Below are 22,656 nucleotides of genomic sequence, written 5' to 3'. Positions count from 1 at the left end.
GACTATCTGATTAAAACTGACCACATACGTAAAAGTCAGATCCAAGCTTAGTAAGTCCGGGTAATGTAAATCTGGGTTTGGTTTTCACTGTAGGAGGGAACTTTTTAAGACTTAAGCAGTACGGTATCTTCTTTGGGCGTGCCCATGTTCTTTTTTATATATGGCCCTAAGTTTTTGGCTTAATTTAGATGGAAAGTCTAAGCCATTCGGCAAGTATTCATAATCCAGGCTTTTAGTATGTTCTGTGTAGTGAAAAGCACATTGCCAACGCTATTTTAAAAAAATATCAGTTTGAATGAAATTGCTGAGTTAAAAGTTGTATAGTTACAGGAACTTTCAGTCTAGTCCTCTAAAGACCTAATTCATACATTAGAAGCCAGTGGCCTGCCTCTGCAATTTTTTTGCTTTCTTCTCATTGTATTTATGTAATTAACAAGCAGATGTCAGTGTAACATTTGCTTCTGTTTCCACTAAAATAACAAACCCACTTAAACAAAATATACAAATCAGTAAATAACAAGCATAAAACATTCAGGAAAGTGTTTGCCTTTTTGCTCATCTCAATTCATATTTTAAGGTGTGTTTAATTTCCTTTAAGTATGACAGTCAAAATTAAGAATGTGCATAAATTGAAATAACCTGGGATGAGAAATGTATATGACAGTGACTCATTATATTCAGGTCAACTCATCTGTTCATTAGCACAAGAGTTTACCATTTTGCTGCTCTAAATTCTTTAACTAAAGAAAATCATATTGCTCCATTCATTAATGATGAATGTTATGCACAGTGGAACAAACCACAGGTTAACTGACAAGCAATGCATTTGTTTAGAATGAAAAAGACGTTTTTAGTCAAGTCCATAACACAATTAGCGAGAGAAGCGGGGAAGAAGGTTAATGTATGTGTTACTATGTGGATTATAGTCACACCCTCACCCAAACGCAAACCCTGTGCAAGCTGCAGTAAGAACAACAGGAAATGGCCTGGGGTATTTATAGCATTATTGTGTTTATCCTGAAGTGATGTTCTGCACAGATTATTATGAAGTTTTTCGTGGGAGAGGATACAGCTTGTGTCAGCTGGAGATTTGCATGCACTTCACCCAATATGCTCTCTGCTAAACTTGCATAGTCCCTTCTCTGCCGTTCTTTGCTTTTTAAAGGTTTGCTGTATACTAGGACTTCTCTGCAGCTGACACGATGGGCCACCCCCCCGCAGCACAAACAGGAACCCTGGTAACCAGTATGTTTGGCCTAAACCTATTTGTTTCACCAGATTTACAAATCCACAGTGAGATGTCACAAGGAATAAAATTAAAAAAAAAAAAAAAATCACCAAAACCCACACACACCAGTGGTCCTGCATTTCTGAAAAATGTAGTCCCTCCTACACCAAAACAAAAATTCTACTGTGCATTTTGGGTCCTATAAACAAAGAAATCGATGACACCAAAAACCTTTTTATCAGAACCCAGGGCTCACTCTTCAGGACAGGTTAGTCCACTCCTGGGATTCTCTTTGTTTGGAGAATCACTTCCATGTCCTTTATTTTCAGGTAGGGTGATGAAATACCTTCCCATTTATACCTTTCTCCTGACAAGGCATTCAGCAAAAAGTAATAATTTTCATGGAAAGATCATCTATGTGTTCCCAGTCTCAGCCTTGCCATCTTTCTGCTGATTTGAACACTGTAAAGAGACCTTTTTCTAATTCATTCCTATCGTCTAAATTTGGCTTGAAGTTTGACAGAGAAAAAAAAAAAACAACACATATGGGAGATGAAATAGATAATACAACAACTCAGTATCTCTGTAGGGTAAAAAAGCCTCCACCCACTCACAAAACCTATGCAGGCATATATCCATCTATGCAGAGCAGTTTATCTCAGTGAGAGATACAGGATAAGGAACATTAAAATAATAATGATAAAAAATAGTGTAACTCAGGAAGCAAAGAACCTGTTATTACTTCAGTGTCAGAACAGTTTTTTCTTATCTTAGTAGCATCTCCTGAGGTTTGTTCAACTCATGAACGGCTCATGAACGTTCAGCTAATTTCTTTGTTTACACCCCATGATCTCTAAAAACCTCGATTAAAAGCAATCAGAAAAATCCATCATATGACACTTAGGCCATTTACAGCCTGTGACAGTTATTAGCAAATGTTAACCTTTCCTTTGAGAAAACAGAAGGAAATCCTGCTTTAATTTAAGCTTTCAACCATCATCCCATCTCTGCAGTAAATCGGAGCATCTCCATGATGCCATTGTTTGCAAATATAATAAGTCTCGGTTTTGTCTGTTTAAACAACAAACAGCAACAGAAAAGCATCAGGAAGTCCCTGTGAATGGGAGCAACGCTGCATTTCTGTATGTACCACATTAATTAATGCAATTGAGCCAATATCCTAGCAAAGCTTGTTCCTATGAATGCTGTTCAAATCATTATCAGTTCTATTAGCGTTTCATTACGGCTGCACTGATCAAGACCAGATTTCCTGGGCTAATTTGCATCATATTCTGACAGGTGCTAGTCCAGGTGTCCTATTGTCATTCTGAATTAATAAACATGATTCAACCCCCTCCTTTTATCATTTGTATGAGTGAAGGAATAATAGACATGGAATGGTTTGGGGGGGGAGGGGGGTTGCAAAACAACTTATCTGACTTCATCTCCCAAAAAGGCCTTTCCTGGGGTTTTGCCAGGTTTAATTTTAAAATTACGGGCTCACACACCACTTCCTCTGCATCATCTACCTGTCAAATTACTTCCATAACCTCCCCTCACTGGCTTGTGTCTTAACCTTTAGGCAGGGCTGCCCACAAGACAAGTTTGCATAGTGCCCCATATTAAGGTTTCTTTTTCCATCAAGTAAACAGCTAGAGCACAAGCCAGCCCCCAGCTGTTTCTGATGTGGACAGCTCTGCTCTAAGGTATAAACCTACTCGGATTTTCTTGTAGCCTTTAAAGTCATCATTGCGCATCCTTTGCTTTTAGACCTGTTGGCACGTACAGAGTCTACCTGTCCCTTTCCTTGCCAATTCATCACTCACAGGCTAAAATTAGACCTCTACAGCCATCTTTTAGAAACAAAACAAAACAAAACTTTTTTCTTCTTTTAAAGATGATGATGATCGTTAGGAGGATGTATACAGCAAGCAATGAAGGGCTTTGGTTTACAGCCACATGCTTTGCAGTCATGCCATCCCAATTTACCACCTTAAGTCTGCAAGCAGCACAGTCTCTGTGCAGCCTTCCTGCTTTGTAACAGACCCAGCACAAGTGTCTCTGCATCATGCTTCATGCTTTTCTGGTTCAGAGCGGCTGGGAGTGCCATAATCTTCATTAAAAGTCTAACTGTATTTATAACTGGGGGTTTAATCTTTTAGTACATAATTTCTAGCTCTTTCCTGCAATCCTAAGAAACTCACTTTTATTAACTAAATGCTTATATACTTATGTAATTAGAATGAAATTCAGGCTTTCCAGATGAATACCAAATACCACAACAGCTGGCAACAGCATTGCCATGTCATCCAGCATTTCTCTTTCAATCCTTCTACAGAAGTCGATTAGCCCCACGCTGTCCTGTTTCTTGCCTCTCTTTCGTACACTCTTATTTCTCAAAGCCCCTCTGGCCATGTGGTATCCAGAACCAAATGCCTTCTGACACGTGCACTTGTATCATACAGAGTGTTTATTATGAGCCCAGCCTGGTGACATGAGTATTAATGCAGAGGCAGCTCACAACTGCACTGGCCTTGTTTGCTGTTTTCACCTGCCTGATAGCTCTCGTCAGCTGAACTGTTGCTCAGATTTCTTAGGTCTTTTCTGGCAAAGAGGAAATGCATTTCAGCCTAATACCAGGGCTGCCTTTGGGTGGGTGCAGGAGCTTCCCTCTCACTTTCTGCAGGGGCATCTCACTTGTTTCTTTGTGTTACTCAAGTCACACGCCTCTTTCCCCACGTTTAATTTACCTCAGATCTCCATTGCCCATCTAATCTGCAATAGAATTGTCCAACTAAAAATACAGGAGGCAAAACCCAGGCTTTCTTCATTACCTTCACTAGAATGGGTTTACAATGACTGAAGTTCCAGCTGTTTGTGTGTAAGGAATGTATCTGAACTTGATAATATTTCTAGAAATTCATTCCAGCCTGCCTCACTCCGCGAAGGTATGACTAGAGAGAGAACACCCGGGCTTCACGGTACGTTTCTCATCTCCTGCACTAAGGTCCTGCGAACACTTGACCAAATAAGACAAGGAGCACTTATCTAAAACAGGCTAACGGTTATGCCCAGAAGAGCAGGTGAATGGCCATACCGGGGGACCAGACCTTCTTTGCCTCAGGTTGCCTGTCTGGCTTACCTTGTGCATCTTCTTATTTACCTTGTGTGTCTTTTTTATTAAGATGAGTAAAGAACCAGCCTCTCTACGTGAAATGTTCGCATCTGCGATCAGGATTTCCACTCTGCAACGCCCCCACACCCAACCGCACTCCATGAAGCGGGGGAAGGCTCTGAGCTTGCTCAAAAGGCAAAACTCATTTCAACTGCATTTTCTCCCCTCTTTGTTTTTTAAGAATCAGCCTGCAACAAATGGCACTTGCTAAACGACTGTCTAACAAGACAAAATGGTGCAAACCTCCCAGCGTGCCCCCCGCTAGCTGGAAAGCACTTGTCCTTAGCAAGGCAGGCGCTTGCATGCAGAAGAGGTTCCCAGTTCTATAGAGCATTTGGAGACAAGAGCTGCGTCTTGTTATTGCAGCCTCTAATGAAAATTTGCCTGCCACGTATCCAAGTGTGATCTGGAAGCAGATTTGCACCTGTCTCAGCAGGCCGAAATCAAACAATAACAGCGCTGAGAGAACAAGTTGGTTAGCAAGCAGCAAGGGCAAAGCAAGCGGGTGAGAGCCCCCTTGGTACGCCTCTGCTCTACTGCTGCTCATCAGATTCTTTTAATCAGATCATCAGAGCAAGGATTTTTTGTGCTTTACATGCACGTTATATACCTTTCTGCTCAGGAAGAGCAACCCACAGCTAATGTGACCTTTGATTATCAGGGCTGGAAAGAAAAAAGTGTCCATGAGAGTGTGTAGCACTGAGCAGGCGATAGCCACTGCTCTCCCATCAGCTTCTAGAAACACAGCGGTGGGGTGTGCCTGCTCATGCCGAGGGGCTGCAACTGTACAAGCTCAATGCAACGTGTGTCGCAAGAAATTTCTGTTAATGCAATTGCTTTAAGTTATATGGGCTGCAGAGCAGACACTGTTTTATTTTTTCTGCGTTTCATAAGTGACTAGAACATTTTATGTCCTATAAATAGTGTCTTTCCTTTTCTAGTTGTAAAAACCCCAACTCTTGCATCCAGCTGCTTTGAACTTTATTTCTGAGAGGATTTTCTATTGACTTATTAGGCACCTACGGAAATCTTTAGCCAGGGCTTACAAAGCTCTTTGTGAAGATTTGTCAGTTTTCAGCCTTACCTCAGCAGAGCATTACCCATTATTATATTACAATTAGGAAAATCAAGGCACAGAAACCTTTAATGACTTGCTCAGGGTCTCTGGGGAAGCAAGAGGAGCAAAGCCAGGGAGATTCCACTTGTGGGCTTCTGCTCTAATTACTGAACATCAATCTTCAAAAAGTCTAGCTTTTTTGAAAGAAGGGACATGTGAGCATGATTGTTGTCTGCTGAGCAGAGTAGATACCAGATGAGAGATCTTCCCTCTTTATCTTTTTACTAAATAATAGATGACTGATTATGATCTTATATACTAAGAAAACTTTGTTACAGATAATTTCAGGTTTCTGAACATGTTTCTCTTCTAGAAGTATCCTTATCTACATAACCCATTAAGTTAGTCATAACAAAGAGTGCATACACGTCTTGGACACAGTTCCTGGTGAAATACTCTACCGCCTGGCTCACAATGAGTACACCCCAAGTTGCCCCTGTGCTAGCGCTGGGCAAATACACTCTGGAGGAGGGTTCCTATTCCAAACAGCTTAAGGTCTGGGTAGGCAAGTTAGAAGAACAGGGAATGATCACTCCTGCCTGGCAGTTCAGTGGCTTCCTGTGGTTGTACAGAAAGTCACTGGCAGAGCCAAGAGTGGAAGTCAAGCGTCCTGAATCATAATCTCATGTTTTAAGCACAAAACGTAGTGGTTTTTTTTCTCTAACAGATTTGTTACTCTTACAAACTATCTTTCAGGGCTCCTTTGTAGGATTCCCTCAGGATGTGGGAGCTGACCATCCTGCCCCGCTTCAACCCCTTATCAGCTCCAGATGAAATATCCTGCACAGTAAGCAGGTATGTAGCTGCATGAATCCATACCACTGCAGAACCAGGTTCAGTAACAGATTCAGATGAAACACTAGAGCCAAGGACTGCAAAATGACTTTTGAAGCATTTCCCGTATACAATGCTACAGAAAACAACAGTGATAATCATTTAGACCTGCTCACCCCACTGACCCTAATTTGAATCCAGGTCAGTTCTGATGGACTCAGTGGAACAGCAAAGGTGTAAAAGATGCACAAGTGCATATATATATAAAATTAGCATTGCCTGAGACAGATCCATTTTTCAACTGTTTGCTTAACTCAACCAGTTAAACCTGCAATTCATACTGAGCAAGAGAAGAACCACACTGCTTTTATCTACTGTAGCTGATGATACTCAAAAGCACTTTGTTTATTTAGTATATTGCACATTCATTGAGCCTTGTATCAACAAACACTGCATGTGCTGACACCATCTGTATCAGATACTGCTTCATGGACAAAGCTCATTTGCAGATACACCTAACACTCTGGTACAGCCCATTCCACACAGGGAAATTTCTTACAGCTTTTTGACTTGCTACCTGAATGAAAATTACCACAGGTCTGCTAATCTCTGTTAAAAAAAATCACACACACACACTTGTACTTGCTATTAAAGACTGAAGTTCACAGAGGTAGAGAAGAGTGTCTACAAGCACTTGTGTATTTGTGAATGCATGCATATGCAATGTAAAGGAGGGCTTGGAAAGACGCATCTGGAAGCAGTGATGTAAATGTGAGAGAACCGGAGAGGTGGTTCTTGTGTGGTAGACAAGGCTGTGAAAAGAGCGCACATCCTCCTACTGTGGAGGTTCATCTCAAGAAGGGAGGGCTGTCCCTGCAGAGCTGAGCCCTCAGGACCTGAAAATACCTGGTGTCACTCATGTCATGACCTGGGCAAGACCTGGGTAAAGAAAGACCTGGGCAGCATTTGGGAGAATGGTCTGTTGGGACTCGGAGGGATTTTTTTTTTCACAGCCCGCTCTGTTTCTGCTCCTTTGCTAGACGGACCTCAGTCACATACATGTTTCACCTCTTTGCTGGTGTACGCACATCTTCCACATCACACATTTCCAAACACGTTTCCACGGCATGTCAGCTAACCTCCTTCAGACTGGCACAGAACAGTGCATGGTGAGAAAAGTGCTGCTCACAAGATACGGTTTCTGTGGTTTAGGGTTATGTTAATTAATTAATTCTTTTTTATTTTTGTAAGTCTGCAGCTGCTAGTTTTGAAACGACCAAGCCTAGAGCTGCAAAAGTATGAAAGAAAGGGTAAGAAATCAATGGAAGAAATAGACAATCAGAGTGGGGTCCTGACCGGGTACTGGCTGCTGTTTTTTAAAACACATACAAGTTTGGCTTATGTAAGAAAACATCTGGTATTTAGGCCTAGCTGAAATTTTAGCTGTGTGCGTGTGCTCTGTGTGTGAATCAATGGAGCAGCTTCACAGGCGCATGCACGTAGTCTCCTGGACTCCTTCACCAGGCAGTCCAGGGCACTTGCTGCAAAAATCTGGAAAACCTATTGGACTTCACACCCTTCTTACTGCTTCTGGACAGCTCGTAATGGTCTTTGATCTAAGGGAAAACCTGCCTGCCCGTCACAGCTGCAATGCTACAAACCCACCTTACAAATAAGTGCATGACCCAAAAGCTTGCTAGCCATAGCCGTATCTCAGGAACATGGTAGAGGTTGCTGAATGTTAATAAAGAACATAACGGCAAGAACCACTGGGTGTCTTTCTGTTCGTTACATTGCATTGCAGGACATGCCTGCACTGAGATCACTGTAGCTGCTGCTCGTGAATAGGACTGAAACCAGTCTCACCTTGTAAGAGCATCGACCAGACAAGGCAGAGAGGAAAGGAAGCATTTGCTGACTTCTACAGATGAGAAACTGAGATACAGAGAGGTGAAGTGAAATGCCTGAACTCATACAGGAAACCTGTGGCAGAACAGCTAACTCAACCAGGTTGGGCACTGCTGAGGACAAAGACTGGAGTGAATTAACTGCTCACAGATTTTTCTGACTCACTAGAAGTTAAAAAAAAAAAAGGCACCACAATCCCAGAATTGCATCAGGGAGGGTTCTTCCAGTGTGTGTTAATGCCAAGGACTGGGAACAGCGTGTGCCGCTCCAGTGACTCATGCTGAGAAAAGACAAATTCAAAGGGGAACAGGTGCAGCTGAGGGCTAAGGAATAACGGGAGAAGGGGGGGTTATGAAAGAGATTTGAAGATTTTTGCTTATCCCAGCAAAACAAAGACAGAGAGAGGTATGGCAGTGGTCTGTAAATACACTGGGGGCATAATGTCAGGGAAGGGAAAGTGCTGTTTAAGCTAGTAGTGCTGGCATGAGAGAGGCATGAATCAGTCATGAGCAAATGTCAGTCCAAAATCAGAAGAAAGTATTCAACCCTCAGAATGACAAAGTTACAGAATTCCTTTTCAGTGGGGAGCCATGGTGGTGGAAAAAAACACCATCCATCCTTTACAGAAACCTTGATGTGTTTGGGAAAGGAATGATGGAGCACAGTCACATCTGACAGCAGACCTTGGAGCTCAAGAATTGCCTCCACTCTGGAGTTCAAATTAAGTGCCTTAACTTTTCTTCACTCCTAAGGAATTTAGAAGAATCTCGTTACATATGGTGCTTAGCACAACAGAGACCATTCTGGTCTCTAGGCACTACTGCAGCACAAATAATTCATAACACTAACGATCAACCATAATTACATCCTTCCTGAAGTAGAGATGACATATGAGAATATCAAAAATGAAGAGCAGGGAACTAACTGCAAGCTTATTCCATCCATTAATGACCACCCCGTATTCTGTGAGAATGAGAAAACCTCTGCTCTCAGGCACAGCAGTGCAAATCCAGAGGATTCGTTGCAAGCAAGCTTGAACTTCAGTGCATTGCTTTCTCTCTCTAAAGGGGATGAACTCTATCCACTTTTTAAAACCTTTGCCCACTGCTCTGGAAGTGCTGGGAAGGCAAGGGGTTCCTATAACTGGTGCCCTGCAGAAACCAGCAAAACAGAGACCAGTGTCATCTTTAATACTGACATGCAGAAACCGTGTCCCCCAGGCACGAGTTTGTTGGGGCTCAAGAGTTAAAAGTGGATATACCCTTTTCTTACCAAAAAAGTGTTATGTGGTGACGCATACTGGGTAAGGTTTTTACACTATAACACCACTCAAAATCCAGAGGACCCAGTGTCATTGTCAAGGGGAGGACAGAGCTGCTTTTCAGAAGAAAAGGACTAGAAGGTACCAGGACAAAGCCCCGTTCCAGATCTTCCTCTGTAAAATTTCTGCGTGGGTAAGAAGTAATACTTTTCAGCTTGGACCTGTCTGTACTCCTTCTTCCAGTTTATGCAACGCAGAAGGCAGATTGCAGCGCAAAAACCAACGTACTGTGAGATTCTGCACAGAAGCTCAATCCGCGGCCGGACGGCGAGGAGCTGGAGTTTGGGCCACAGGCCATTGCAATGGTAGCAGTTTCCCTTCGGCTTACTAGAGATGTCTCGCATTTCAAGTACAATCTTAGTGTCCCAAGGGAATTCACGATCACTCGGATAAAACATAGCACAGAAAATTTGCACACACGCTTGTCTGGTAGAAAATGGGATTCAGAAGAAATATATGCAACTAAAACCACCCCAGATCCTGGTAAGACACACGGGTTTTCTCTGTGTCAGTTCCTCACTTAAGATCATTCCTTCTCTTGTCACAGCGGAACTATTACAGACAATTTTGGTAATATTTGTAGGATGCTGCTGAGAGTTCTTGCCTAACAAATCACTTCAGCATGTGCCTATTTTAAAGCCTGGTTGGTTCTAGTGAAGTCAGATGTATTAGTTTATGGCTCTTAGAAATATCACCAAAATATAAATATTTGTGCTGTGGAAAGATATACATGTGCATATTAGATCTAATTAAGGAAGGACGTTACCAGGCATGTCACACAAATTTTGCAAGCAAGTTCAGGTTAGGAGTGTCATCATCAGAAAAATTATTCTTGCTGCAGCAAACCGTCTCTGAAGGACCACGAGTTACACAAACTGTAGTCTAGATTCTCACTATGCCTCACAGACACCCACAGCAACTGTGATACCTACTCAAAATAACTTTCAGTCTTTTAGGATCAATTTATATGTGGCAATCTATCCAGCTTTTGAGCCTGTACATGTATCTAGTGATTTTTCTGTGTATCAGTGGTAAAACTCAAGTAAGTGTGTTTAAGGTCCACCCTCTGCTACAAATCCCTGGGCAATTCTAATGCCAGGGACTTGTGAACAGCCACCAGGACTCTTTGCATCTCTGATGGTGACTTGCTGAGTGACCGCTTGCTTCCTGCATTTCATCTCCTAGTTTTTTTTTACTTGACCTGCTTAGATTATGAGCTCTTATTCCAACTACGTGCCATGCTTCGTCTTGGTGGGAGCCTCTAGGGACAACTACCATAATACAAGGAATTAATCATGAGTCACGACTTCTGGTTCTAATCAGGAGTCAGTCCTAAAAGCTGATCTGCAACACGACCCTCATGGACAAATCCTCAGAATTTAATAGGGATTAAATCAATGGAGTTTTTATGGAAATTGAATTATACTGTATAGAAATTGTTCCATAAACAGAACACAGCAGAAAAGGTGAAACTTCCTTGATTTTCCCCCTGATTTTACAGAAGGGATATCATTTTGTGATACCTTTCCCTAGGTAATCCAAAGTTATTTGATAAAAAACCGACATTTTTCAATGTAAAGGCATAGGATTTTGTTATTACATGAGAAAACCTGAAATCACTACACTGAAACCTGCAGAAAGCAAATTCTGCAGGAGGGCAATGATGTTAATTCTTTTCCTTGCTTCAAGTAACATAGCTCCTGCTCCTCCCTTAGGCTTGGGTGAGCAGGGCTCCCTGGAAACTCTGCCTTTGTGTTAGCTGATGCGGTGCAGTATCCCTCTGCTGCTTCAGTCTGCTTTAACCACTGCCTATCTGGCCACCCTTTCAAGATTACACACCACATACATACATTAAGGCATATATAGAAAACAGGCCAAGCCCAGAATCTTTTATCCTATTCCATATACCGCCACTCCTGAATGCTGAGGGTTTGGATAAATGAACCTTGGATATAAGCTACCTATTCTGGTAGCTTGCAGTTTCCCCTCTCCTTTCTAAGCCTGCTGAGCTCTGGTGGTTTGGATAAATGGGTAAACCCTAAGCATGAACGCATTGCACTATTTCAGTGGGAATTTGCAGTTATCCAGTGTCTATTTCTCAGAATCAGGCCCATGTTTGCACTTAACCCTGTGCTAACATACAACTCTGTGCTAACATATAACTCCATACTTCTGTAGTTGCTTTTAGCTGTCTTCAGAAGCACTTTTATAGGCATCTACTTAGGCCTGATCCGAGATCACGTTCCTCTATCTGAACAAGAAGACCAGTGATTCTTGTCATTCAAGAGAACAAGAAGCTGATTCTTATAAAGAAAAAGCATCAGGTCTGACATGCCGAGATTACAAAGGGACGGTGCATCTCAGCAAAACAGTACGCTTGTCAGCTGGGTTGGGGGCAGGAGCTGGGGAAAAGTGGTGCTTTCCCAAGGGACAGGCTCCTTACTGCATGGCATAATTTGGATTTTGTATCTTTCACATCTGTAGCATATTCCTAATGTGATTGGCAGGACTGAAATAGAACTGCAGCCCCATAACAGCTAAGGGAAAAATAGCTGTAGGAAGAGAGTAACTGCAATTCAGTGTGGTGGTTTAAGAGGGCTGCCAGTTGTAGTATGTGCCAGGGTAATGCCATCCGTACTGTATATGTGTAACCATTTTGGGGAGCATTTCTGCCAGGGGCCTACATGTTTCAGAACACAAAGTTCCAGCCCCAAGTTCAAATACCAAATAAGTTCACACATACAAGCCTGTGCAAATCAATGAGATCTCAACACCTGATTATTTACTTTAGGAGAACATTAAAAATCCTACATCTCTAGTAACATGCAGAGTCTTTGACTGAGATTTTCCTTTTCTGCTTTACTTCGGTAGACTAGAGCATGGTGGCTGCCCACTGCTCTGGAAGTGGCTTCATTTCAATAGCAACACAGTTCTTGCCCCTCTGCAGTTGGCAATGCAAAACTCAAGTAGATATGAAGAGGGCACTATCACTCTAGGCAGCCTGACTCAGAGACTGGGAAGAGAAAAAATAAAAGGCAAATGTTCGATGCTAACATTATACGAAGTCCCAAGGAGATTTGGAACAGGAGCAGCGGAGGAGTTACAGTTTCCTTTGTTCTGTTAAAAGGAAAAAGGAAACACATCAGGAAACCAGACTGTGGAGCACAGGAAGTCTCACTTTGGCTGATAAAAAGGAACTGATGTGAGGTTGGTTCAGATGCAGTTATAAGTCAATCAAGCTTGGAACAACAAGAAGAGCTATTCAGAAGAAACCAGAAAGCCAAATTCTGCTTTTAGCTCTAAAAAGGGTATTTTAACCTCTCCTAATCTTTTCCTTATCTTCTTTTTTTAAAAGAAAGTTGCTGTAAAAAACGTTCAAATAAGAATTTTCTCATCATACAAAAATCAGTTTCCTGAACTCACCACACCTTCCACTGACCCCACCGTACCTTACTCCAGTTTCTTTTTTTCACTAATCAACCAGCTTAAAAAACTGTATTCTTGCTGATTTATCTCCTCAGATCAAAACCAGAATTAGTTAAGAAGGGTAGTTTTTTTTCTGAGTGAGAAAACAGCAAATGACTAATTAAAGGCTCTCCTGCCCGTTATGTTATTTTCACTCCCTCTGCATGATTGACAAGTGTGGGCCAGTATGCTAACGTTCAATTCCTGGGTGTGCAGCTTTGTTAGGCTGGGGTGGGGGTGAGGAGTTATATATATATATATTTTTTTTTTTTAATTGTTTCTTGCTCCTTTACAGCCCTGTGATCGGTTGAAATCTGGTCTATGCTGGAAGAACAGGAACCAGGTATATGCAAATAAACCTGTAAGCTTAGCTATATCCATGGAATTTACTACAGGAGCCTCTGCTGAGCTGCATTTCTGACCGTATTTTAGAAAAAATCAGGAAAAGAAAGAATGCCTGATAGACATGAAGAGCCAGGGTCATTTTCTTTTCAGCATCATGCCAATGCTGAAGAGAAGCAAAGGCTGAGATTTTGCAAAGGCGCCTGTGGGATTTAGCCTTTCTTCTCCCATCTATTTCCAGCGAGAGTTGTATACTCAATGCCCCTTAGCCAGTTTTGCAAATCTTACTCAACATGTTTACATACAGAATCAAAATACTTCGTTAAGCACCTATAAAGCAGCCTGGTTTTCAGAGGGAATAGTTACCTTCAGAAGCTAATGAGAGTTACAGGCTGACAGTACCTTTACAAATCAAGCTGCTTGCTGACTTAGATAAATATGCACTTACGTACCTATTTTTAGGGCACTGGCTTCAAAACATGGAAGCAAAACAGAATTAGATGCATCAAAGTGTCTCTGGTATCAAATACTGATGGTCCCTGTCAGGTCATTATTTCAAAGTTTTGCCTTTGGTGCTGTTTGTCGCTGGAGGAACAGAAGGTTTATCAGGACATACTTAAATGTCTTCAACAGTAACATACATCCCTTTTGTTTAGGTCTCTGTCTTACAGTTAAAGGAAAAGCTTTTGGTAGCGGAGGTGGGGGAGGAGGGAGGTAACGCTTGTGGCTTTACTACAAGAGACAGGTTTCTAGATCAGTGTTACTAGCTGTGTAGATACGCATCAGTAATTATGTGGCCTGGGTAATGAGAGGAAGAAAGAAAATAAGCAGTAGGTGCATTAACATTTTGAAGGCTTTGATATTTGGAACTCAGGAGAGTAGATGATATATTGTCCTGTACCATACGTTGCTGTTTATAGCAGCACAATTTAGGTTGGTGATGTTACTTGATGGGCACCCTGACTGCCCAGGGCTCTGCGATGACAGCACACAGGTTTGCAAAGACTTGGGTTTGCCATCAGGCGAATTATTTCCAGAAGGAGGCAGAAAACCACACTCGCGTGGTGGTATTTTAGTCTGTATTTTCAAAAACAGCTATAAATACGCACTCACAGCCTTGTAAGAAAACATTTGTTCACTCAGAAAGCGTTTTCGGGCATCACCCATGGAAGTGTGACAGGGCTTTGTAGAACTGAGGAGTGCGCTGCAGGCAGCTCTATATACATGCCAGTGTTACATATGCATTGTGCGCTCACGTTCACATGTGTATGAGAGCACATGGGAGGCACAGACATTGGAAATAGATCTGTTGTTCAATTCAGAACAAAAGATCTAAAGAGAATTTTACATTTGGGGGGAAAGTTGGCTTCAAACCAAGTAGTAGAGCTAAGCTTAACGTATTAGACCATTTTTTTCTAGGCGAGCCATGCACACATTCACACACTGTTTAGTACTAACACCGTGCTTCTCCAGCATTAGGTGTTTAGCAAACCCACAAATATCTGAAAATCTGAAGTTAAGGCTCCCTTGGCTCCTTTAATTTTCCTGCTTGTGCATGTTTGCACTGAGATGGGACATACGGTCTTTCTTTAAGTGGTCAAGTAAACTCCAGCAGAATGAGAAACTTTCATTTTTCAAAGGCTACTTATGGGGTGCTGTAAAAGAACTTCACACGCTGTTGTTTTACAGAAAAAGAATTAAAGATGCTGTGGTTATACATTCTTGGCCTGATCCCGAGAAGATGAGAACCGAAATCAAGAGGAAAGCCTTCTGTAAGACCAGGAAGGAGAGACCTGAAGAAAATAAACTCTGCTTCCTGCAAGAATTGCTACAAATGCCCTTCCCCCAGCACATCTCACCTTATCAGCATGTCATCTAAGGCCTCACTTTGAGGTGCAACCTTATTCTTTGCTTCTCTTGATTTCTGTCCCTTTCTCATAATACTCCAACGACTACTCTTACACACCAAGACTCCAGCAAAACTCTCCTTAGAAGAAATGCTGCAAGGAGTGATAGAAGCTGGGCCTTCCCCTACACCCATCCTACAGCAGGAGTATCACAAAATTAAAATAAATAACTAAAATAAAAGCATGAAATTCTCAAGACATGCATGCTACTACTTAAAGTGACCACATCCTGTTAGGGTAAAATCCACAGTGGTAGAGAGAAACTATACAAGGCTCTCAGCACCTCTTTATAGCCTCTGAGTGAAATCCCAAGTGCCTAAAACCTAAGCAGTTGGCACTGTTTTGTTGTGTATTAGGTTTGCTTCAGACTAATCTTCCTTCCCATAGCAGGAACAATTCTACTACAGAGCAGCAGAGCTACTCAGTTTACCAACTCTGAAATAACTTCCCTAGTGTTTTACTTGCGTAGCAAACAGGAGTTAGTTCTCAACACCTCGAGCCAACAGCACCCAGCACTACGGCGTGACTGCAAGTTCATACTATGGCAAAAGGAACGCATTTGCATACAGATCTTGGACGGAAAACAAAGTAGCATTATAAAAATATCCCCATTACAAAACATTTCTAATGGGTTTTTTTGCTGTTGTGTATTAGAAAACCATTATACAATACAAATGTCACCTGACTAGGGACTAGGATATCAGGGAATATCACCATTTATGACTTAGAAATTTCAGATGGTTTTGTTAAAAATTGCTTTTGAGGGACAGCAACATAGAAAGTCTCCGCTAAGCAAACATCTTTGTGATTATGTTTTTTTCCCAGTCTGGAGATTAGGAGTCTTGCCCTAGGAGTCAATGCCTGTTTGCCAGGAAAGGCCAGCTCTAAAAGGCCAAAGCCAGGGCAATTTAAAAATGGCAAAACAGACATTTCAATTTGCTCAAAAAAGAAACATGTTCTTAGTTTGAGATCTTGATGGCCAAGTTTCAGGACAAGAGGCAAACGCCTACAGTTCACAAACGACAAGAAACAGTGATTGCAATAGAAACCCTACCCCACCCTTTGCTATAGCAACACCAACATACAAGTTGTCTTCTCATGGAAGGAGACAAGTATGGTTGTCATCTACTTGAGTAATGCAAAATTTTCATTGAATAGCCTTCAGATGGTCTCTTATGTCCAGAACATACGGATAAACATGTTTTCACAGAATGAAGGCAGCAGTTAAACAAAATGCACTTCTTTTAATAACAGTCAGGCTTTGGCAAGTGTATTTACTTGAATTATTGTCCACATGTAAAGTGGAACTGAAACAATTAAATCAGTTTGAAACCACACCATTTGCTAGTGTGAGGAAGTCCATGCATGGGCATCTTGCTGAGATTAAATGTGTACCCTTTTTTGATTCCGTTTGAGGCAATATAAACCAAACCCCCCAAACACAATGTCAGTTATGTCAAAGTGGGATGTTATCCCAAAGAAGATATGATTTGAAGTATCTGGAGGCATACAATAAAAATGTTATTGACTATTTAAAATTAGCACAAACATTAGGTGTCGTGAGTTTCACTGGCTCCAAACCATCTTCTGCAAGTGTTGTTCACAGAATATGAACTGAATATGGAAATGACCTAATAAAGATAAATATTTGCTGCACTTCTTTCTCCATAAAAGACCTTAGAACACTGGTCTAGAGGTTACTTTTCAAGTCCACCAGTCCACCTCCAGTCAGGTATTAAACAGATTATTTGGAGAATGCAGTAAAAAATGCATCCCTCCACCTCAGTAAGTGATCTAATTCCCCTCCAGATCAATAGTTATTTATGAAGAAATAAAGACACATCCTAGACCTGGTACATTGGCTCAGCAGTATCACACGTGACGTAAGTCAGTGCGTGATGGGGAAAGATGACTTACAGTCCTGAATTGATCTCATAGTATATGTTTATAGCCATGGCATTCCCTGAGCTTTGGGTTAAAAAACTCTGAAAACAACTTCAATACACACTTGCGCAAAAAGTCCACAAAGGATGTAAATGTAGCTCAGGATCATCTTGACCACATCTACTCTCTGACCATGCTCTGTTTCCCCAGGAGCATGCGATTGTGAGCCGTTAGGACAGCTCAAGCCTACAGTGGATTTACCCCTTTACTGCGAAGTTACTCTGCAGTTAAGCAGGTTTGCATTTAAGTAGGCAAAAACAGCCATCAGAGAGTCTGTTGTCAAAACGCTTTCTGAATGACATAAAAAGATTAAGAGGAAAGTACAGGCATAGTATTGGGGATCACAGGGTAAAGGAAGAGATTTTTATAGTAGACTGGACTCAGACTCCTTCTGCATCTGCCAAGTGTGCAGTTAAAAGTCTTTGGTTCAATTAAAATAATTAGTCCGTGGAATAGTTTTGTGTAGGCTTGAAAAAGCATGACTTGTATTTTTTAAATTGAAGACAATCACCTAGAATGCATAGCCTTCTCTATCTATTCTGCACTGCATTTATCTTCTACACAGGCAGGTATATTTCTGAGTTTACGGAGGGAAGCGCTTCTTAACCACGCCAGTACACAGATTTCATGTGGTCCCTCACTGTGTTCTTGCTCTAGATAATAAAAGAGCCTTTTTCTGTGTTTTTCTTGCTCTCTAGTCACTTAACGTGCATCTTCCTGCCATACTATTTCCCAACCCAAATGCACAGCTTTGAGAAATCAATGCGTACAGCCTACGTGACAGCAGACCTAAGGATACAATTGCTTTTAAATTGCTTTCCTCTGGACACAGTACAGGTTTGCTTCACTGTGTCCTAGGATTTAGAAAATCTACCCTGAACCACAGGTTATATATAGACCTCAGCACATTAAAAACATGTAAGCATCTCAAGCCACATCCTCTCCCATTGCCCTTCACCTGAGAAAAGCTAGGCAAGGTGGCCTAACCCCTTCCTTTTAGTGGTGAACTGCAGCAAGTCTGTCAGTGCATGGGTCTGATATTCCTTGGGAACTCACTCTTTTTCTCCCCGGTAGGAAAATTTGCAAGAAATCTCAGATAATCCTGAAGGCACTAAAGGAACACTGATCTAAATGGATGGTACAGAAAAGGGGTACATTATAGGAGGAGGCAAACAGGACGTGGGGACCTGCAGCAACTTGCTGATGATCCTGGGATTGCTCAGTAAACGAACCCAAAAGGAGACTCTGGTGTATCTGGATGCCGTCTGTCTTAGCTCGAACAGCCAAATTATTTCGGAACTACAAGTGAAGCAGCACGATGTAAGAACAGGCTGCAGAGCAGTCAGCGGGCAGATCCAGGAGCCGGGGCAGTGACCTGGGATGCGGCCGAGTTCCTCCTTTCCCCACAGCCTCTCCAACGTGACTGCTAAGTGTCACAGTTCCTCATCTCCAAACCAGGAGGGGGTTGGGGAGGGGGGTTAGCAATAATACTTTGCAACAGGGGGTGACTGGGCAGAGGAGGAGTTCCCTGTAGGCACCATGGGGCTACGTGGGTCATGGGAATACTTCAGCACCTTTCAGAGGATGGCGCAGGGGGCTCGTGGCCTGTGCAGAAAAGCAAGTCCATGTGTGCACTGCACCAAATGTACAGATGGGAAATTTCTGCACTTTCACTGCACAATATTTAGGGCTCCACAAATCAAAGAAGGTTGTGGTGCACTAAACGTATGCTGAATGAGGCCTGGGTTACTTTTGCTACAGATCTGAGGAGGTGGTGGGGGAGACATGTCTTATTCTTGCCATACCTCCCAAATTTTGTGCTTTCAACGCTCCTGCTTTCTCTCCTCCTTTCCGACATTCACCCTTTCGTTCCCTCTTTCCATTTTGTCTTCCTGCCCATCTCCTTCCCTCCCCCTTCTTTTGAGACCCTTCCAAACAGTGCACTTGTCACAAGCTGCAACCTAAGGGAGAAAGTTTCAGTTCCTGCCCGTTTGCAGCTTCTTTCTCCCCAGGTCAGCAAAAAAAAAAAAAAAAAAAAAAGACTTTTAAGAAGAGATCAACACCCCACCCAGGCGATAGGCATCTTTCGAAATCCTCCAACCCAAACACACCCACAGCGTCTCTCGCTTCAAGGCTCTTCTGCTCGAGCTGCTTCTGTACTATAGCGCTCCCTCAAGAAGAGCCCGTAAGAATTGCACAAGGGTCCCCCAAAGCAAGAAAGCTAACTCTCTGCTGCCTAGGCTTTGAGAAACAGCATTAGCCACCTCAAGGGGCTTGGAAAAGGCTTGGGTTATCTTTGCAGAGGCTGAAGGACTGGCCGGTTGGATGGGGGGAAAGGAGGGGGAACCACTCGCCAAGCCCCAGCAGCATTCTTGGTTGCTCAAGGCCACCAGAGGTTGGTTATGTTCGTGGTTTTTTGCCACACTCTTTGCTTCCCCTTCCCCCTGCCTCGCCCCAAGCTAGGGTGATGTTTCTCCTCCAAACCGCCCTCCAAATCGCACTCTCTCCCCTCAAAAAAAAAAAAAAAAAAACAAAAACACAACTGCTGGAGGAAACACACGGGCGACCACCAGAACCAGCAGTGCATTTCAAGCATGGCCGGGCGAGGAAATCAGAGCCAGGGGCTCACATCTGGGGCCGGCTCGGAGCCACTCTCGCCGCTGCCGCCGGCCCGAGCCGCCCCCCCACCCCCTAGCCCCGGGGACAGGAGCTGTCACCGCCTTTGAGCCCGGCGGGTCCCCGGGGCCCCTCCTCGGCCCCCCTCCGCGGGGGTACCCCGGCTGCGAAGCCTCCCGGGCACCGGGGGAGGCGAAGGGGAGAGCCCCGACACGCTGCGGCGGAGGAGGAGGAGGGTGAGGAGGAGGAGGAGAAGAGACCGGCCGCTCCGGGGCGGAGGGAGGGAGCCGGACCCCAGTCTCCGCGCCCGTTCCCCGCAACCCCCCCCCCTCCCGCCGGCCGGAGGGGTCCCCCGGCCACTCCTGCCCCCCTTACCTTAATAGTGCCGTCCATCTAGAATAACTTCCAGCCGGTACCAGCAATATTCCACACATTGACCCGGTTTAGCCTGCAACCGAAGCCTCCTGAAGTTTGTTATCCTTCTCTCTCTTTTCGCTTTTCTCTCTGCCCTTCCAGCGGTTTTGCTTTTCTCTCTGTATCCCCTCTCCTCCTCTCTCCCTCTCCCTCCCTCCCTCTCTCTCTGTCTCTCTCTTTTTTTAACTTTGGTTGTTGCAGCAGAGCGAAAAAGAGACAGTTAACCGGATGAAACGTTTTTTTCTGCTAATTTTGGGAAGTGAAGTCACTCACTCGAGGAGGAACCTTGCGTCTCTCCGCTGGTCCAGCCTTCTTGATCAAAATATATATATTTTACATACAGGATATTTGCTCCATTTAGATAAGAAGGGGCAGAACAATAGCTACCTCTGTCAGCTCTTGTTTGTCGCTAGGGCAGCCAGTCCAACGCAGACCTTGCCTTGCACCCCAGACCGTATTAGCGAGCGACGTGTGTCATCCCACAGTTTAGTTTAATGTTTTTTGCTTTTTTTTTTTTTTTTTTTTGGCTGGAGCGGCTTTAGCCTGACTCACTGAATTTCCGTCTCTTCCCACAGATTTTTTTATTAATGCGTTTTCCAGTCACAGGCAAAAATTAAGGGGAGAAAACCGTAAATACAATTCGGTCGCAGCAGGCAGAAAGAAAATAAAAAGTCTGGCGATTAAAACGTATTTAAAACGTACTTCGGCCCCTCTGCTTCACGCCTCCCAGCGAGGAGTGTGAGACGAGGGTCCAGTCCCTGCCAGAAATGAGCGGTAAGTGCAATAATGCAAGACAAATGACTCCAGCAATTAAACACAGGCTGGAAACGGGGCTGCAGGAAAGCGGAGGCTCTTTTCCACTTTCACCCCTTCCCTTCACTCCCAGTCGTCTCGAGGGTTGGGATATCGGGCTCTGAATCAAGGATACCGAGGGGGATGAAGTCCATCCATTTCACTTCAGGGGCTGGGAGTACCTTCCCCAGCCTCCTCTCACAGGGCAAGTTTATCGCTAAGCTGTTAAAACCCCACTGGGGGAGGGGGGGGGGGGGGGGGAGGAGGGGACGGACGGACACACTTTATAAGCTAAAAATGATAAAAAATTACAATAATTGTCAGATCAGCTGAATTTTCCGTTCCCGGATGCCATGTCAGAACGGGCACTGCAAAAACCCAACCACCAGCCTTTACATCTCATTTTAGACCTGGCGAGCCCTTGACGTACAATTCTCTCCCTTTCATTCAAACGGAACGATCACCAGAAAAGAAACGCGCTTTCCTTTTTCCGGGAAAGGCTGAAACCCTCCAAAGGACCCGAGGAAAGGAGACAATACGCGCCTGTCCAGCTCACCCGCTTCCCCCCTCCCTTGCAAAAATAACAAGCAGCTAACAGCGGAACACATCATGCAACACTTTGGGCGTCCTTTATTCCCCACTTCTGCAAACTGCTGCAGCCCGAGGAAAAGAGCAGAGGGTGGAATAAAAGGAGGGTGAAGCCAAGAAAGAAGAGTGTCAAGGCAGGAGGACAATCCTGCACGTCAGATCTCTCGGTGGAGAGGATTACCTTGTCCAGTGCCAGTTGTGTCCAGTCTTTTTGTTTCCCCCTGTCTTTAGTCCAACCACGGGGAGGGGGGGGGGGGGGAATAAAAGTTATATCCAAAGTTATTCTGCACCCGCCCCTTCCAAAAGGGAAATGCAATAATGCCACTAGTGTTTCTACCCGGCTGTGGCAGAGATGCCTTATTAATACTTTATTTCTCCAAGACCGAAGCTGGCAGGAGAGAGATCCCCCTTGCCCCTCCCTCCCCTCCCTCCCCCCTCCTCTGAAATTAGCCTCATCAATTCAGCTACAATTTTTTAGTTCAGATGCAGACACGGGACTGAACGTGACCAGACCTGGAGGTTTTGGCTTGCTGCTTGCCAGCGATTGAGGCCGTCTGCAGCCAGGAGGTGAAGGAAGGGGGGGCGTTGGGGGGAGCAGAGGGGACAGCCCGACCGCCTTCCCTCTCCCCCCACCCCCGTCCTCCCCCTGTCTGCTTTACAATCCAGGGGTCTGCGCTGGGGTCCCCGGAGAGCCGCACATCTGGATGCTGCTAGCGGGGTCAGGTCCCCCCTTGCCTAGGGCCACAAGAACTGGAGTTCAATTAAAAGAAATCACGGTTAACCCTTTGCTTTCCTCATTACTCTTTCTTTTCCCCTGTCCCCCCCCCCCCCCCCCCCCCGCAAATACTCTCTTCTCCACTCACTCCCCCTTCAGCCTTACCACATGGCAGGCTGCTGCAGCAACCAGAAAAGCAAGAGGTTAAAGGGAAGAGTGAAACGCATCCTTTCAAAACCCAAATGGTTTCCTCTCTAGACAACACTCTCTACCAACCCCGAAAAACAACGGGGGTGGGGGGTGAGGGAGAGGACAGGCTGAGGATCTTAACCGCGAAAGGAAGAAAAAAA

The 22,656-nt window shown here is 43.9% G+C and overlaps 1 protein-coding gene across 2 annotated transcripts in view; it reads right to left on the bottom strand.

The window, feature by feature from the left end:
* The window catches only part of FLI1 (Fli-1 proto-oncogene, ETS transcription factor), a 76,945-nt gene extending 55,045 nt beyond the window's left edge, over positions 1–21,900 (bottom strand). The window contains exon 1 of one of the 2 annotated variants that reach the window (XM_082493795.1): positions 21,773–21,900. Coding sequence is in view for 1 of the 2 variants with exons in the window: in XM_082493794.1 (XP_082349920.1) it covers positions 20,173–20,190 (18 nt within the window). In the remaining variant the exon portion in view is untranslated. Of the gene's footprint in view, positions 1–20,172; positions 21,156–21,772 lie in introns of those variants that run through there. The other variant, XM_082493794.1, reaches the window with a different exon arrangement.
* Positions 21,901–22,656: the final 756 nt, after the last annotated feature.

The sequence above is a fragment of the Vanellus vanellus genome (genome assembly GCF_965231255.1).
Source record: "Vanellus vanellus genome assembly, chromosome: 21".
Taxonomy (NCBI): domain Eukaryota; kingdom Metazoa; phylum Chordata; class Aves; order Charadriiformes; family Charadriidae; genus Vanellus; species Vanellus vanellus.
The sequence above is the reverse complement of the archived record's forward strand: the minus strand, read 5'-3'. Positions and strand labels throughout refer to the sequence as shown.